General features: G+C 39.6%; 1 protein-coding gene across 1 annotated transcript in view; it reads right to left on the reverse strand.

Annotated features, from left to right (window-relative positions):
• Positions 1-10,716: 10,716 nt before the first annotated feature.
• Positions 10,717-19,149, reverse strand: part of LOC100819005 (ATP-dependent zinc metalloprotease FTSH 12, chloroplastic) — a 66,276-nt gene continuing 57,843 nt past the window's right edge. Inside the window, exons 15-19 of the mRNA XM_003530358.5 lie at positions 13,447-13,566; positions 13,282-13,356; positions 12,792-12,899; positions 12,218-12,298; positions 10,717-11,365 (exon numbers count right to left, since the gene is read on the reverse strand). Of these exons, the coding sequence (XP_003530406.1) occupies positions 11,288-11,365; positions 12,218-12,298; positions 12,792-12,899; positions 13,282-13,356; positions 13,447-13,566 (462 nt within the window). The 3' untranslated portion in view covers positions 10,717-11,287. The remainder of the gene's footprint in view (positions 11,366-12,217; positions 12,299-12,791; positions 12,900-13,281; positions 13,357-13,446; positions 13,567-19,149) is intronic.

Raw genomic sequence — 19,149 nt, forward strand, 5'->3', positions numbered from 1 at the left:
GATAAAAAACAAAACTTTTCAAATATCATGGAGCAAAAACCGAAGAAAAAATTTATCAGTGATAAAAAACGAATTTCAAGTATATATAAGGGAATAGGGGTGCTCATGGTGTGATTTGGTGCGATTTTAGCTTAAAATTAGTCCGAATCAAATAAGAAAATTAAGTGCAATACAACTTGATTTTGTTTACATTATTTATGAAATTCGAACCAAACCAAACCAATCTTTTGCAATTTGGTTCTATTCGGTTTTTGTGGTTTGAAAATTCTACAAGTTAGTGTTAAAAAAATGCTTTAAAAGTTTGATATAATTGAACAAAACTTGAATAATAATCAGTTCAACAATCAATGGTATAAATGGTCAACTTAAAGTTTCAACTTGAATAATAATCATTCAACTTAAAACTAATCATCCAACTTAAATAATAAATCATTACACTTAAAAGTAAGAACAATGCGCAATACTTGCTTCCAAGTTCCAATGACTAAACTTAAAAAAACACAATAAAACAACATTCATAGTACTTGCTTCCAACCATGAAACTTAGAAAAAAAAACATTCAACAACAAAACAATAATTACAACAATAGTCTAAAACCATAAAAACTAGAAAAGTAGATCTCCAACCGCAACATTGTCATTCCACGAGAGAGGAGAGAGTGAGTGTTAAGTGTTTTAGTCTTAAATTTAGATTAAGTGTAACCGTTGTCATTTCACATAAGCTTAAAACTAATATGAGTATAAGCCCTATATTAAACTAATGAGTGTGGTTTAGTTTGATTTAGTTTTGTTTCCACGTGTCAAACCGAAAACCGAACTGTATGGTTTGGGAAAAACAAAAGCCAAACCAATTTGATTCCCATCGTTTTTTCTATGGTTTACGATTTTTTGGATCAGTTTTGGATTTTACGTTCAATTTGGTTCAATTTTGAACATCCCTATCAAGGAACACTAAACATATTTAAGTCATTCTAATAAATGATTTAATGTCACCTTTGTTCCATTGTGTTAGACAATTGTTTCATTTTGATCCATAGCATTCGGTTGGTACATTTTTGTTTTAAAATTTTTAGGGTCCCCATTGTTCTTGAATCCTCTCACTGACACAGAGTGTGTCAACCTTCTCCTTTTGGATGACCTCAACGCCATATAGTAATAAGGTTAACAAATGTTTGATTTTGTTACTGAAATGTGACCATTTTGTCGTAAACCATTTGACGATGCAACGACAGATTTAGAACATGTGTGAGTGATTTGATGCAACCCAAGAGAATCGAGTCAAAGCAATTATAAATTTCCTCCGAGTTACAGCCTGCTTCCGATCCGATGCCATTTTCTCCAAGGCTCGTCACCCCAACCTTTTGTTTTCATGAACAAAATGGGCATCAACGTACAAGTTGAGAACAACCAATCTGTTACATCACGGAGCAAACCTTTGACATCAATAATTTTAGCAAACATTGAGAAGAAGAAAAAGGAAAGTTCCAAATGGCAAGAGACTTTATTTTTTCCTTTGATTTGATAATGAAATGGAATGACTTGTGGATAATTAATTCATCACACCCCAACACAATAAAACTCCATCTAGTGTCAATTATAAAAACTTTTAAGACTTTAGATCTAGATATGAACCCCAGTTTTTTTTCCTGCAAAAATAATATTCTATTAATTGAGTACCAGTGGTACTAGAATTACAAACTACATTCCAGATTAGTCCCAATACATAGTTGGGACCAAAATCTGGTATAATATCAATTTACATAATTTGCTCTAATAGTCTATCCTCCTCTATTGAGAAATGCTACTCTGATGTTTGAGGACCAGTAGTTAAAATGCATGTTGAAATCCTTCTCCAAATTTGTGAGCCACGTCCATAATAAGAAGACTGCATTGTCTAAGATTCTATTAGCATCAAATGACCCATTTGAGAATATAATATTGTTTCTTTGCTACCAAATGCTCCATGTCAATGCCAACCACCACCACTTCCATCTGCTAGACCTCACTCCCCCTACCATTCCATGTATGTGTTGGATAAAGTGTTGCCTTGGGTGGTTTGGAAAGACACCCGACAAACCCACCTAAGACAATGACTCCCACCATACTGAAATTATCTTACCACACTGAAAGAAAAGGTGGCCTGCACTTTCCTCCTCACCTCCGCAAAAAGGGCATGCTAGCTCTCCAACCTGAATCTGTCTCCTGTTCAAGTTTACCCTGGTTGGTAATCGGTCCCTAATTAACCGCCATGCAAATATAACAAATTTTGATGGCAGCTTGAGTTTCCACAGCTCCTCAAATGCTCCATCCTGCTGCTGTTCTGATAATTCCTCCCACAGAACTAAACAAGCAGATTTCACCGTATATTGCCCACTCGGGTCTGCCTTCCACTCCCATTGATCTCCTTTGTGAGCCTGTATTGTACTATGTGTAACATCTGACAAAAATGAAACCGCCATCTCTATTTCATTATCAAACAATGGTCTTCTCCACCTAAAATCTCATTCCCACCCAGCTTCTTTGAAGGCCCCCATGTGTTGTATACATTGATGTTGCTGATTAGAAATACTATACAACCTAGGGTATTTCGTGAGAAGCGTGTTCTCTCCCCCCAACCACCTATCCTCCCAAAATTTAAACTTGTCCCCGCAGCCCACCTTCCATGAAATCACAGAATTCATTATCTCCCTAGTCTACGGATGATTGAACAAAAGCTTTAGATCCCTCCACCAAACAGATTCACCCTTCCCTCTAGTTACCTCATCTAAATCCCTTCAACCTTCATATTTTGACTCCAATACTCTAGTCCACAGCTCCCCCTGGCTATGAAATAAACTCCATTTCCACTTACCCAGCAGCGAGAGGTTAAAATAGTTAATGTCTTTTATTCCGAGCCCCCCAACTTCCTTGGGCAAGCATACAGTATCCCAATTAACCTAAGCTATTTTGACTTGATCTTGGTGACCACCCCATAAAAATCTTCTCTGAATCCTCACTAGCTTGTCTTGCACCTTCTTAGGGACCCTGAAAAAAGAGAAAAAATAAATCGGAATGGACGTTAGCATTGACTTTATGAGAGTCACTCTCCCCCCAAATGACAAGTGTCTTTGCTTCCATTTTGCTAACTTTAGCTCACACTTAGTTATTATAGGGTCCCACATGTGGCAATATCTCAGATTTGTTCCAATAGGAACACCAAGGTACGTGAAAGGGAACGACAACAGCCTACAATTGAGGTAACCAGCTGCAACATTTCTCCACTCATCAGACACCCCAAAAGCTCCAACCCGCTTTTAGCGAAGTTGATTTTGAGGCTCGATACAAGTTCAAAAATCCTCATCATTGCTTTGATAGCCCTGATATTTTCCATTGATGCCTCTCCGAAGAAGATTGTGCCATCGGCATATTGTAGCAAGCTAATTTCCACCTTATCTTTACCACATAAAAACCCCTTATACAACCCCTTCTCTAACGCTTGTGACATGATGCCACTAAGTGCCTCTGCCACAATATTAAAAAGGAGAGGTGATAATGGATCACCTTGTCTGAGCCCTTTTTGAGGTAAGAACTGTGCTGACGGGCTTCCATTCACCAGGACTAAAACTGATGCTGATGTTATACACCCCTTCACCCACTGAATCCATTTGTCACAGAATCCCATTCTTTTTAACATGTAAAATAGGAATTTCCAGGAGACAGAGTCATATGCCTTCTCGTAATCCACTTTGAACACAAAGCATGATTTATGACACCTTTTGGCTTCGTCAACGACCTCATTTGCAATCATCACACTATGTAGCATGTATTTACCTTCTATGAATGCTGATTGCCTTTCATGTATGATGAAAGGCATGACCTTCTTCAACCTGTTCGCCAGTATCTTCACCACTATCTTGTATGTGCAACCTATCAATGAGATAGGTCTGTATTCATTCAGCAATTGTGGATCCGCTACTTTGGGAATGAGTGCTAGGAAGGATGCATTCGAGCCCTTTGGGAAGATTCCATTAACATAGAATTCATCCAAGAAGCGCATGACATTAGGCTTGATTATATTCCAAAATTGCCTTATGAATTTGAAAGTTAGACCATCTGGCCCCGGACTCTTCTCACTCCCACAGTCCCACACCGCCCTTCTTATCTCCTCTTCTTGAAAACAACTCACTAGAGTATGATTTTGCTGATTGTCAATGGTCTTGAAAGCAACCCCATCTAATGTTGGTCTGTCCTTCTCACTTTCTTTGAAGTGTTGCTCAAAGAACACCCTAATTGCCTCTTTGACTGTCGTCGGGTCATCCGTCCATGCCCCATCAACCATCAACCCTTTCAGGCAGTTATTTCTTCTAGTAGCATTGATCATCAGGTGAAAGTATCTAGAATTACAATCACCTTCTTTAATCCATTTGGATCTCGCCTTCTGCCTTAGTAATGACTCATGTGATTGAGCCGCCATCCATAAATCCTCCTGAAGCTGCTTCCTGATCATCGTCTCCTGCTGGGATAATTGTCTATCAGTTGTGTCCGCTTCCATCTTATTCAACTCTTCTTGAATCTTAGTATATTTCTTAAAAGTATCCCCAAATTGTTCTATATTCCACACCTTGAGTCTGTTCTTAAGTGCCTTTATTTTTTCTTTCAACACATATCCTCCCCACCCTTTTTGCTGATTGGATTTCCACGACTCCTCCACTGTTTTCTTGAACGAAATGTCGGATAACCAGCAATCCATGATTCTGAAAGGCTTAGGACCCCAATCAACATTTTTGGAGCGCAACAATATCGGGTAATGGTCAGAGAAGTTTCTCTCCAATGTATATTGTGTTGTACCAGGCCATTTGGACATCCATTCTGGAGATAATAGGACCCTATCTAGCTTGCTTCTCGCTGTCCCGTTTGGTCTTACCCATGTGAATTTGCTTCCCACCCATGGTGCTTCCTCCACCTCCATTTCTTCGATCCATTCATTGAATTCTCTAGATCCAGCATCCACCAAACCCCTATGACATGCTCCAAATCTCTCGGAAGAATTTCTGATGCTATTAAAATCCCCCAATACACACCATAATCCACCTTGGTTTTGAATTTTCTATTGTTTGACAGACTCCCCATAGTACTCGCTTACTTGTGAGGATATCACAAGGTGAATAAATGTTTATAATATGCACTATTTGATCCTCTGGAATCCACTTTCCTACCAACATTATAAAGCCATTCCCAGTTTCTTTCTTTGTGTCCTAACCTGGCTGGCTGAGCTACCTAGTTAACATCCGAGTCACCCATAGTGCTTGACACATATGTCTCTCCATCACCTCCTTTTTGGTTTCTTGTATGCACAACACATCTACCTTTTGATTTCTGACCATCCTTCTAATAGCCGACCACTTTACTCCCCTCCCTAACCCCCTTGCATTATATGTTAATAAATTCATTGGGTCGTTCTCCTTCCTCCCATCTTCTACGTCTCCATGATGTCCCTTTCTTCCATGTGTACTAATCTCTGCACTTGACTTGTTTGTTCCTTCGGGTATGCAATCCCCATTTCTTGTGCCAACTGCCATAGTCTCTCAGCCTCCTTGTCAATATTATTGTGTTGTTTCAACTCCACTGATGTGTTGTAGACATCCTCTTTTTGTTGCTGTTTTGCGTATAAGTTATCTCCCCTTTTCTTATCCTGGTTAGGTGGGCTTCCTTGTTGGTCCACATGTTTGAGCAGGTACCTGTCTGGGCTTTTTGGCTCTGTTTGCTTTTTGCGCCATCTCTTTTTTGAGTACACATTAATAATGGGTGTTTTTTCTGCTTGTATTTTCAAAAAACTTTGCTGGAGTTGTACTTTTGGGTTAATGGGGGTGTGAGGAGTAAAGCCCAGCCCACATATTTCAGCTCCTTCTTTGACACGTGCCACTTCACTTTGTTTTAAAAATGGTTCCAGCACTTCAACGGTCTCCTCTGCATGCACCCTACCATTTTTTGTGAATGTCTACTGCCAACGGTGCTGTGGTTGACCCATTTTCTATTTCTTCTCCCAAATCAGGCAAAACTGTCACTACCCCACCTGCGTTGCCCCTAGCTGTCTCTGCTGTTTGGTTGACGCCACCTGTGGTCAGGATGCATGTCGACCTCTCCGTATCGTAGGTATTATCCACTTGGTCATGGTGTTTGGCGCACTCACTGGATAACTATCTTGTATGTGCAACCTATCAATGAGATAGGTCTGTATTCATTCAGCAATTGTGGATCCGCTACTTTGGGAATGAGTGCTAGGAAGGATGCATTCGAGCCCTTTGGGAAGATTCCATTAACATAGAATTCATCCAAGAAGCGCATGACATTAGGCTTGATTATATTCCAAAATTGCCTTATGAATTTGAAAGTTAGACCATCTGGCCCCGGACTCTTCTCACTCCCACAGTCCCACACCGCCCTTCTTATCTCCTCTTCTTGAAAACAACTCACTAGAGTATGATTTTGCTGATTGTCAATGGTCTTGAAAGCAACCCCATCTAATGTTGGTCTGTCCTTCTCACTTTCTTTGAAGTGTTGCTCAAAGAACACCCTAATTGCCTCTTTGACTGTCGTCGGGTCATCCGTCCATGCCCCATCAACCATCAACCCTTTCAGGCAGTTATTTCTTCTAGTAGCATTGATCATCAGGTGAAAGTATCTAGAATTACAATCACCTTCTTTAATCCATTTGGATCTCGCCTTCTGCCTTAGTAATGACTCATGTGATTGAGCCGCCATCCATAAATCCTCCTGAAGCTGCTTCCTGATCATCGTCTCCTGCTGGGATAATTGTCTATCAGTTGTGTCCGCTTCCATCTTATTCAACTCTTCTTGAATCTTAGTATATTTCTTAAAAGTATCCCCAAATTGTTCTATATTCCACACCTTGAGTCTGTTCTTAAGTGCCTTTATTTTTTCTTTCAACACATATCCTCCCCACCCTTTTTGCTGATTGGATTTCCACGACTCCTCCACTGTTTTCTTGAACGAAATGTCGGATAACCAGCAATCCATGATTCTGAAAGGCTTAGGACCCCAATCAACATTTTTGGAGCGCAACAATATCGGGTAATGGTCAGAGAAGTTTCTCTCCAATGTATATTGTGTTGTACCAGGCCATTTGGACATCCATTCTGGAGATAATAGGACCCTATCTAGCTTGCTTCTCGCTGTCCCGTTTGGTCTTACCCATGTGAATTTGCTTCCCACCCATGGTGCTTCCTCCACCTCCATTTCTTCGATCCATTCATTGAATTCTCTAGATCCAGCATCCACCAAACCCCTATGACATGCTCCAAATCTCTCGGAAGAATTTCTGATGCTATTAAAATCCCCCAATACACACCATAATCCACCTTGGTTTTGAATTTTCTATTGTTTGACAGACTCCCATAGTACTCGCTTACTTTGGATATCACAAGGTGAATAAATGTTTATAATATGCACTATTTGATCCTCTGGAATCCACTTTCCTACCAACATTATAAAGCCATTCCCAGTTTCTTTCTTCTCTATTTTGAATGTCTTTTCGCTCCATACACATAAAATTCCACCAGTTGTGTTAACTGCTGGCTGAGCTACCTAGTTAACATCCGAGTCACCCCATAGTGCTTGACACATATGTCTCTCCATCACCTCCTTTTTGGTTTCTTGTATGCACAACACATCTACCTTTTGATTTCTGACCATCCTTCTAATAGCCGACCACTTTACTCCCCTCCCTAACCCCTTGCATTATATGTTAATAAATTCATTGGGTCGTTCTCCTTCCTCCCATCTTCTACGTCTCCATGATGTCCCTTTCTTCCATGTGTACTAATCTCTGCACTTGACTTGTTTGTTCCTTCGGGTATGCAATCCCCATTTCTTGTGCCAACTGCCATAGTCTCTCAGCCTCCTTGTCAATATTATTGTGTTGTTTCAACTCCACTGATGTGTTGTAGACATCCTCTTTTTGTTGCTGTTTTGCGTATAAGTTATCTCCCCTTTTCTTATCCTGGTTAGGTGGGCTTCCTTGTTGGTCCACATGTTTGAGCAGGTACCTGTCTGGGCTTTTTGGCTCTGTTTGCTTTTTGCGCCATCTCTTTTTTGAGTACACATTAATAATGGGTGTTTTTTCTGCTTGTATTTTCAAAAAACTTTGCTGGAGTTGTACTTTTGGGTTAATGGGGGTGTGAGGAGTAAAGCCCAGCCCACATATTTCAGCTCCTTCTTTGACACGTGCCACTTCACTTTGTTTTAAAAATGGTTCCAGCACTTCAACGGTCTCCTCTGCATGCACCCTACCATTTTGTGAATGTCTACTGCCAACGGTGCTGTGGTTGACCCATTTTCTATTTCTTCTCCCAAATCAGGCAAAACTGTCACTACCCCACCTGCGTTGCCCCTAGCTGTCTCTGCTGTTTGGTTGACGCCACCTGTGGTCAGGATGCATGTCGACCTCTCCGTATCGTAGGTATTATCCACTTGGTCATGGTGTTTGGCGCACTCACTGGATAATAACCGTTCGAGTTCCGCCTCATCGGAGCCAATTTCAGCTTCCTCCTCCGTCACCATCTCCAACTCCCGACTTCGCACCGCCTTCGTCTCCGGCGACCCCTTTTGTGCCGCCAACGCCATCTCCAGCAAGTCTCCCCTGGCCCTCGTCTTCTCCATCGGAGCCTTGTGTATCGCGATGGCCCGCACCATCTCCTCCTCCGACGACCCTATCTGCACTGCCATCTCCTCCGACACTCCCATCATACATGACGCACCCAGTTCACTTTCTTCCGACAGGATATCCTCCGATGAACTGTACTCTATACCCCTCCGACACCGACACGTGTTGGAGTAAGCGCCTGTTTCCTCGATTATGTGCACCATGAATTCTTCCCCTTGGATATGGACTGTAACTGTATGTTGAATAAGCGCCGGCCACGGTGTTTTTATTAGGATCCTAGCCCGGTCCATTTTCCGCAACTCCTCTACATCATCATCGACATCCACCGCATCTCCTATTCCAGCCACTATTGTCTTCATGTGTTGCGCGTCCCACGCCATCAAAGGTATTCCCCACGCCTGCACCCATGTAAGTCTGTTCCTTACTCTCACCGTCGGATTCCACCTTTCTAGCGAGTAAAACAGAGCATCCCTTCCCTCTTCGTCCACCTCCATCAATCGTCTTGCTTTTTCTTCTATAAGTCCGAGGAGCAGAACCATGTCCTCACCAATGTATTTCGGCACTATATCTAGTCCGAAATCCCATAGCATGTCTTCCTCAATTCTATCATACATGGTGAGGTTTTGTAACCTTCCCACCCATGCATCCTGTAGCCATTTTTTCCCTGATAACGGTATTTCGAGGTGCACTTCTGATCTGGACTTCTAGTTTACATATGTCGCGCTTATTGGTTGAATCAGTTGGTCCCTTCTTGAATTTCTCCGTGCAACAACATCCGCAAAAGTTCCGTGCTAGAATCCCGGTGCCGTTGGAAACTTCTGTGCCCGATACACCCCTCTCCCTTCTTGTACCTGTTGTCTGGTGGCTGCTTGAGCTCTAGTTTCTGGTTGTCTCCCTTCATGTGTGTCTCTTTCATATTTTGGAATATTAACGTACAATTTCAAACCTCCCAAAACAATATTATCCAACCTCCTCTCTAGCTGTTTCACATCATCCACTCCCTTAAATCTTGCAAAACCATATCTCCTTCCACTTCTATTCCTCTTTCTGGAAATGAAGACCTCTCTAACATCACCCACATTTTTGAAATGTTGCCATAGTTCAACCTTCGTTGCTTCTTCGGGAAAACGGGTGAAGTAGAATGAAGAAATGTTGTGATAGTCCCTCCAATTTGTCCTCACATAGCTTTGTTGTTTACCGTTCCCTTCTCCGACGATATTCCGACGTGGGTCCCTAGTCTCTCTCCTTCTCACACTATCTCTCCCCTCCCATCTTGCTCTCACTCTCACCCACCCATTGTTTCTCTCACCAGTCTCTCTCTCTCCCTATCTCACTCTCTCTCTCATCTCTATGCAATCTGCCTAAACAAAGTGAAAGAAAAGGATAATCAGCAGAAAGCTGAAACGAGAATCAAACCATTCTCGAAGCTTTTGCCATCGCCGATAGTCCAGATCTAGATCTAGTTAGGTGTGAATCCATGAGGACAATGGTGTGATAAAGATGCTACGACTCAGCCAGCTACAGAGCTTGTGGATGAGTGCAAGGGTTGCTCCGATTAATGGTGCAATGGCTCTAATTATGGAGTTATCCCTCACCTCCAGCGACGGATTTTGATTTGGGATTTAGGTTCTTACTGTTGCTTATTTTTCTGATGATTGATGAATATTTATTATTTTGGGATTGTGATGAATTCTTGTGTTATATGATGCTTATCTACAATTCATTCTTGTGTGGAGGACTGAAGCTTGATCCTATTTCTTATTTATCAACAGTTGAAGATGAAACAGAGAAGATGGATTTTTTTTGTTGATTTTTAATTTTATAAAATAAACACAGTGATGGCCTTTAGCTGCCACAATTATTTTAAAATTCAAACATTAACCGAACACTAACTTTTACTAACGAAATCGGAAGAAATGAATCAATTTAGACACTTCAAAAACTTAAAATATCAAAATAAAACTTTTAAAACTATAATGTACCAATATGAAACAACTACGAAACATAATAGATCAAAGTAACATTAAGTCTAATAAAATTATGCAAGAGTGAAAATTTAAACTTAAAATTTTAATATCAATGATTAGGACAACTTAATTTTTGGTGTTGCAGTAGGCGTTTCCCATGTTATATCCCGTCCATGCTTAGATTTATACAAAATTACAAACCATTGATTGCACTAGTCTCAGCTTCATACTTTGAAGCGTACAAAATTCAACTGCAAATTTTGAGGGCTAAAAATTTCATCCTCAACCATACATGACATTTTGTAAAACCACGAAAATGCAGAGTCACATAAAGAATGCCCTCCCAGCCCCACAAAAAAAATAAAAATAAATAAATTTATCAAGGCAATGCATGAAGATTGTCGAGGTGTCTCCAAGGCTTACCAGCACAAAGAATTCATCAAAAATGAGATGCATCACTGGCCAATTGCAGAAGAAAATGAGCAATTTAAATTTAATCAACAGCTCCACTATGTTCCTCTCCCTGGTCCTATATTTGGTCCCATGAATGTATACATATGGGGTTGACTTTTTATGGAAAGTTACCACCATCAAACCCATTTCTCTGTCCCCAATTAGAACTGTTGCAAATGAGGTTGTAACATGAAGATCTGAAGGTGTCAACATCTATGGAGAGGAGCAGGATACAAGTCGGGTAACTGATATCGTAGCCGATCATTATGCGGTAATGGTCCCTTCTGCATTGATAAAACTACAATTATTGCATTTGTGGGAGGAAATGAAAATCTCTTCTTTCCCTCCTATAATGCTGTGAGCCTTCCAAAAAAACAAAATGAGTTGCTGTGAACTAAGGCATAATTACAAGGAGAAAATTATAGGAACCGGTTCAGAAAATGGAAACCCTTAATATTCATGAGGAAGAATAAGTCAAAAAAATTTACAGTGCTTATTCATAATTTGCTGATAAAATACCAAGGCAAAAAAAAAAAGAGAGAAGTTTAACAGAAAAAGATGGGAAAGTGAGAGTAATCAAACAAATCAGCATTCACCTTTCAACCTCTCAAAAAATGAATTATTTTTGTACAATAATAATAATAATAATAATAATATAATAATAATTGTTTGATTCCTGCAATCTATTACCTCCGATCCTATATATAAGCAACAATTACCTAATTCATCATAACCAATAAAAGTGGTTAGATTGTTTATTTTGTCATAAATTTTTAATTTTATTCCATGACTACCTTAAGAGATGATTGTTTTTCAAATTCAACCAATGAGTATACCTTATTTTGTAAATACCTCAATAAATGCATCCACTTTTATGGGAAAATGAATGTAATAATTAATTCACCTCACAATTAATTAGGGGTGAAAAGGAAACTTAATAATGAAGTAGTCTTATATTTCTTATAATTAGGACTATGAAAATGTTGTCTTTTGTATCTTATATATAAGACCGGAGGTAGTTTTATATATCAACATATGTATGCTATTAATTATTATGCCAATATATAATGGTGTCGAAGGGTATCCAGACACACTTTAATAACCTAAACCACATTAAGCAGTAGGGAAGAAAGTACCTCATCTGGATTTATCTGGAATGGCTTCACAAAGTCCTCGAACATTACTGGAGACATTTCCTTTAATTTTTCTTCAACCTCCTATGGATGCATAAAGTAGAAGCTAAGTAAAAAAGAAACACAACATAAAATAGGAAAAAGGAAAAGAAAATTATATAATCAGGCCAAAAGCACGGGTAGAAGGGAAATATAGGCTTGGAATAGGAAACCCAAGACCAAAAGAGTTTGATTCTAGCCACTCTGAATACAACAGCCAGTCCATTTTGATTCTACATATCTAAATTCAATTTACCCACAAGGTAAAATAGGTGCATTATCAACACCTTAAGCCCAAAAGGCTCTTGTATAGGAGGAGGTGTGAGATATAAAGCCATTCCCAGGCCTCTATGGAACAACTTCAAGCATTTGGGGGAGTTAGTCTTTGACAGGAGGGAAACAAATATTTTTTGTTACAATACATTAGACAACACCAACAAGGATCAAACATTGAACAAGTTAATTATGCTTTAACCACTTCCCTCTCCAGTGAAAAAAGTAAAGAAAAACTGACAACAGAAATAGGAACATAGCATACCAATCCGGTTATTCTTGACCTCTCCAATAGTTCCCTCACAATCAAGTCCAGGATGTGCCTGTTATTCCTTAAAGCATTCATTGCAAGTTCTTCCGTTTCTTCAATGTACTGTGACAACATATCAATTAAACAACTAAAAATCATTGTATATTCACAATAGATGAAAATTTTAAAAAAATTTAACCAAATATGTTTCATTTTTTGTAATATATTCATTTCCCTCTTGATTATTTAGAGTGAAAAACCAAAAAAAAATAATAATAAAAAAAGCCCCATCTTGATTAGCTAAATAGCTCTCTCTTTCTTCACCTTGTATAAAAAAATGCCATGTTCATATTATGTCATCATTTGTGTCGCAAATGTTTAACATGAAACTCCAGTTACATAGAGCATAAACCTTCATTAGATTCAAGTGTGAAGAATTTGCATAAGCTTAAAGCTCCTTTCAAATGCCATAAAATAACGATGGAGAGAGATCAAACAGAATTACCCTTGTCAACTCCCTTGTAAAAAGCTCAGACACCTCTAGTGTCATATTAGCAGGAATTACTTGGGGATCGTCCCACTAAACACAAATGAAGGAAAAAAAATGAATTACTTTCACATTACAGAGAAAGGTAAACATTATATTTGCTGCTTCAGAGAAGGACTATACTCTATATCTTATCAACTCTCCATCTGGGCTGTCTGGTCGATCATTTAAGCCAACCCTTTTTGTTAAAGCAATTAACCCCAACTTTTTATTTTGGGGACTGATAACCATCTCCCTAGCAATCTGAAAACAAATTTCAGTGATAAGCAAAATAATTAAAACCAAAAGATAATATTAACATACAGGCATACACACCATCAAAAAGACGTAATAACCTATATCAACAAAAGAAAAATTCATAATTATTGTTATTGAGAAAAAGGGAAAACAAAATCAAGAACTCAAGGGGTTGGATAAGTTTATTTTTTAAAACAAAAACACAGCAAATGTGTCTAAAGGAGAAACAGATGAACCGCATGTACAATATATATTTAAGAAGCCCTCATAGCCAAGAACACCCCCTCCACCCGTCAAAAAATAAATAATCAAGGAAATATGATGTGGTAATAAACTTATTTTAGTTCACTAACTACTTGGATGTTAGGAATCCTCTACACTCTGAGATTAGAATTGCAGAAAGAAAGATTATTTTGTGTATTATTGAAGTAGAATGGGAATACAAAGGAGCCCTCTCCTTTCTCACAAGGATAATTCCTAATGAATCCTCACCATCCTTCAAAGGGTCTATTTACACCTACTATCTCTTGACTGTCTAACTGTCCTAACAGAATTAACAGACTCAATAGTATTCTGTTCAGACCCCTCCTATTTTCAATTATTGGACTACTTTCTCCTTGTGTATACTCACAAAGCTTTTTGTTCAGCCCGTGGCTGACCCTGATCCTCTTTCCTAACAATATCTCCCCTTCAAAAAGAACCTTGTCCTCAAGGTAAATTCTGGAAATTGCTGTTGAATGCACTTTTTTTTATCAACAAAAGTATGTATATATATTATTGAAAATGATTGATGATTGTTAGCAGTACCAGAGGTACTATTTCTGTACATACTATCATGCTATTACCATCACTGTTCCGTTTTGGGATTCAAATATATTCTGAATGCAGTATATATTAGAGTACCAAAACACTGTGATGAAGAGCATGATAAATCCCACCCACAAAAGACCTTATCCCCCTCCACACAAAAGCCCAGCTTTAGTATTGCTGGTCCATACGTGATAAGGTATTTCAAAATCCTTTCCATGTTTTTCAGCCACAACCAACAAAAGTAAATCACCTCCACACAAAAGCCCAGCTTTAGTATTGCTGGACCATGGAATTCTTCATTGGAGAAAATCAACCTGTTCCTATGGTGCCATATACGCCATGTCAAAGCTACCCACATTGTTTGTCACCTATTCTGAACCACACCTTCCAAACAGCAGTATGAATGCCGTAAGAAGTATTTGTTTGGTGTTTGTGGCAATACTATAGACACTCCTAGCCATGAGAGACACTCCCACCACATTGGTATGATCCTATCACATTTAAAGAATAAATGGGAAGCATCTTCCTCCTCCAACATACACATCGGACATCTAGACACCTGCATATCCACATTTCTTCATAAAAGATTAATCCTTGTTGGAATTTTGTCCCTCAACAGCCACCAACTGAAATGCGCAACCTTGCTTGGGACCTTCAACTTCCACAACCTGCTGAACACCCCATTATCGTCCCCAGCCTCTCCCCAATCACCCCTTCTTCACTGAGAATTTTATACGTGCTGCTAACTTAATACTCCCCACCTATGTCCCCCAACCACACCCATCTATCCTTCTGCAAAGGCTGAACACCAAGAGCCTCCACTTCCGCCATGAAATTTTATGCCAAGGCCAGCTCACTCTCCATCAGATTTCTTCTCCTTAATAGATTCCATTCCCAAATACCACCTACCAGTCGCCCCATCTGATAAATAAATTGTTGTCTTTGTCCTGAGATACAAAAAAGGCGTTGATATTTATCCATCATACAGATTCCATCGTCAAGCCATCCATCCTCCCAAAATCTAGCATTTGATCCGCACCCGATGCTCCATTTTATATTCTCATCAAACCATCTTCCCTCCGCATTAGAGCCACATATGGCACTTAGATCACGCCACCATATGGATTCTTTGTTACTTCTCCTCTCACAGTCTAGATTCCTCTATCCACCATACTTCAACTCCAGTATTTTACCCCATAAGTTACCTTGGTGATAGATTAAATTCCACCGCCACTTTCCAAGTAAAGCACAATTAAACTTTGTCAGTTCCCGAATGCACAACCCTCCTCTCTCCTTTGGAAGAAAAATTGTCTACCAACTGATCCATGGGATTTTCTTATACTCCGCGTCACCTCCCCAAAGAAACCTTTGTTGCAGACCCTCCAGCTTAGACACCACCTTCTTGGGAACCGTGAAAAAAGAAAAATAAAAGATAGGAATTGAGTTTAGGACTGACTTTATAAAAGTCACCCTTCCCCCAAAAGAGAGATGTCTCTATCTCCACTTATTTAATCTCTTTTCACACTTCACAATGATTGGGTCCCATGTTTCGCTCTGCCTTGGGATAGCCCCAATGGGGATTCCCAAGTAAGAAAAGGGCAACAACAACAATCTAAAATTCAACATGTTGGCAGCAATTTTCACCCACTCCTCAGACACTCCGAAGGCCCCAAAGCAGCTCTTGGAAAAGTTAATCTTGAGACCTGAAACTAGCTCAAAGCTCCATAGAATAGCCTTGATGGCAGCCACATTAGCCATGGAGGCGTCACCCAAAAAGATAGTATCATCTACGTACTGCAGGATACTGACTTCAACTTTATCGCTTCCCACCTCAAAAGCGTCATACAAATTCTTCTTTTGAGCCTCCCTCATCAAACCCGATAAACTCTCAGCCACGATATTAAACAAGAATGGGATAATGGGTCCCCTTACTTGAGACCTCTTTGGGGAAGGAACTCATCTACAGGGCTCCCGTTCACCAACACTGAGACTATAGAAGACTTCAAGCATCCCGCGATCCAACGAACCCACTTATCATAGAAGCCCATCCTTTTCATCATGTATAACAGGAAATCCCAACATAGTAAATCGTACACCTTTTCATAGTCCACTTTAAAAACTAAGCATTTTTTTTTTGTTTCTCCTCGCCTCGCCAACAACCTCATAAGCAACAACAACACCATGCAGCAAGTGCCTTCCTTCCATGAACACACTCTAACGCTTATCAATGATGCTCAACAAGACCCTCTTTAATCGTCTTGACAAAATCTTGGCCACAATCTTAAAAATACACCCGACCAAAGAAATAGGCATGTACTCATTAAGGCCTTGTGGATCCTTAACCTTTGGAATCGAGGCCAAAAATGATGGATTGCTTCCCTTCGGAAAGATACCATTTGCATGCAATTCCCCAAGGAATCTAAGAAACTCCAGTTTAAGAATCTCTCAGAATTCCTTAATGAACTTGAAGTTGAACCCGTCTAGACCCCGGTTCTTGAAGCTTCCACACTCCCACACAACTACCTTCACCTCTGCTTCCTCAAAAGGGGTTGTGAGTATGACGTTATCAGACTGATCAATAGTTCTAAACTCAACCCCATTTAACCATGGCTTCAACTCGAGAGATTTTTGAAATCTAGTCTTATAAAATTGCTTCAGCTACTCCCACATTGGCTAGAAATAGTGCGAAGATAGAGTATATAAGTGAAGGACAACCTTCACCCTATGAGTTAACTTTTGGGATTAAGTTAGCCCCAAACCCATATTCTAAATGTTATATTATCCTGTCAAGACAGACTATACACTAAGATATCATAAAAAAAGATCAAAATAAACTTCCTGAGGAAAGGTTGCAGTGTAGAATTCATAACACACTAAAAAGTTGCAGGGGCATTTGTCAATCCAAAAGGCATTACCAAAAATTCATAGTGGCCTTGATGGGTCCTAAAGGCTTTTTTTGGCATATCATCCTTGTGCATGCGAATCTGGTGGTATCCAGACTTTAAATCAATCTTTGAAAAATATCTAGCCCCATTTAATTCATCTAAAAGTTCCTCAATAACCGGAATAGGAAATTTGTCCGACACAAACACCTTGTTAAGGACTCCATGATCTATTCAAAATTGTCAACTACCATCCTTTGTTTTAACTAATATTACAGGACTAGAGTATGGACTATTACTAGGCCTTATTACACAAAGCCAGCATGTCAATTACTTTTTCTATCTCAATTTTTTGTAGATAGGGATACCAGTAAGGACAAATAGTCACTGGATCTATTCCAGCCTTCATAGGGATGCAATGGTCCACCTCTTTGTTTGGAGGCAACCCCTTTGGTTCAGAGAAAACTTGAGCATACTCTCCCAAAATTATTTTCAGCTGCTCCTATTTTTCTTCTGATATTTCAGACTAATCCAGAACTCGCCCTTCCTCTCTAGCTGATTCTTTCTCTACCATCCACAAAAACGAAACTGCTTCTATTTCTGTCATTTTTAAAAAAATTTAAGGAAAGATCAATCCTCTAAATAACCCGGATCACCCTTTACCTCCACAACTTGTCCTTGCTGTACAAATTTCATTGTCTGACTTTTCCAGTTTACTTTAACTTCCCCCAAAGTAGCCAGCCATGCTACTCCTAAGATCAAATCCACAGCCTCATTGTCATCCTCCTCAGTTCCCGTCTCAGTTTTTTTCCTTGTAATTTCTCCATCTTCATTGATTAGCTCATCCTCCACTAAAATCACTGCCCTTAAGCTCTTTTCTGGGAATCTAGGCCCTGTCCCAAAAGGTCCCCCACACTGAAAACATAACTTTTCATCCCTCCTCTTCACATATTCTTGGTAAGACAGATTTCACGTACCTCTATTTCTTGGCCCCCATGACCTATTTTCTCTTTGTTTTCCAAATTCCCTGTTATAATTTTATTTCCCCCGGACTACCCTTATTCTAATACTGGGTCATTTATTTTTTACTCAATCCTCCATAAGACCCATTTCTTGAAACAACTCCACCCCCGGTTTGAGTAAGGGTAACCCTCATCCTAGCCAGTTAGCCAACCATCTTCCCACAGTTTAATCTTTGTTCCACATCCAATTTTCCATTCTATACCACCTTTGAACCATCCCCCCTCCCCTGAAGCATTACAGACATGTCTTAAATCCCGCCTCCAGATTGAATCAGAGGTATTTGATCTTGATTCATCCAGACTTCTCCAGCTCTCGTATTTGGAATCCAAAACCCTCGCCCATAATTCTCCCTTATGATGAAAAAGGTTCCAACGCCATTTCCCAAGAAAATTGCAATTGAACTTTGCAATATCCTGCACCCCCAGCCCACTTTTCTCCTTTGGAAGACAAATTGTCTCCCAATTTTCCCAAGCAATTTTCCTTTGGTCTGAATTTCCACCCCATAAGAACCATCGCTGCAGCCTCCCCAATTTGATGGCCACCTTCTTCGAGACCCTAAAAAAAGAAAGAAAGAAAATAGAGACTGAATTTAAAACCGACTTTATAAGAGTGACCCTTCCCCCAAAATATAGATGTCTTTGGTTCCACTTTGATAGTTTTCTCTCACATCTCTCAACTATAGGGTCCCAAATCACATTATGCCTTGGGTTTGCCCCAATAGGGATACCCAAATACAAAAAAGGATTGGCCAACACTTTGCAACTAAGGTAATTTGTCACATTCTCAATCCAATGATGCGAGATGCCAATTGCCCCAAATTTGCTTTTAGCAAAATTTATCCTCAGCCTGGAAACTAATTCAAAACTTCTCAACA

This window comes from Glycine max, chromosome 8 (assembly GCF_000004515.6).
Source record: "Glycine max cultivar Williams 82 chromosome 8, Glycine_max_v4.0, whole genome shotgun sequence".
NCBI lineage: Eukaryota > Viridiplantae > Streptophyta > Magnoliopsida > Fabales > Fabaceae > Glycine > Glycine max.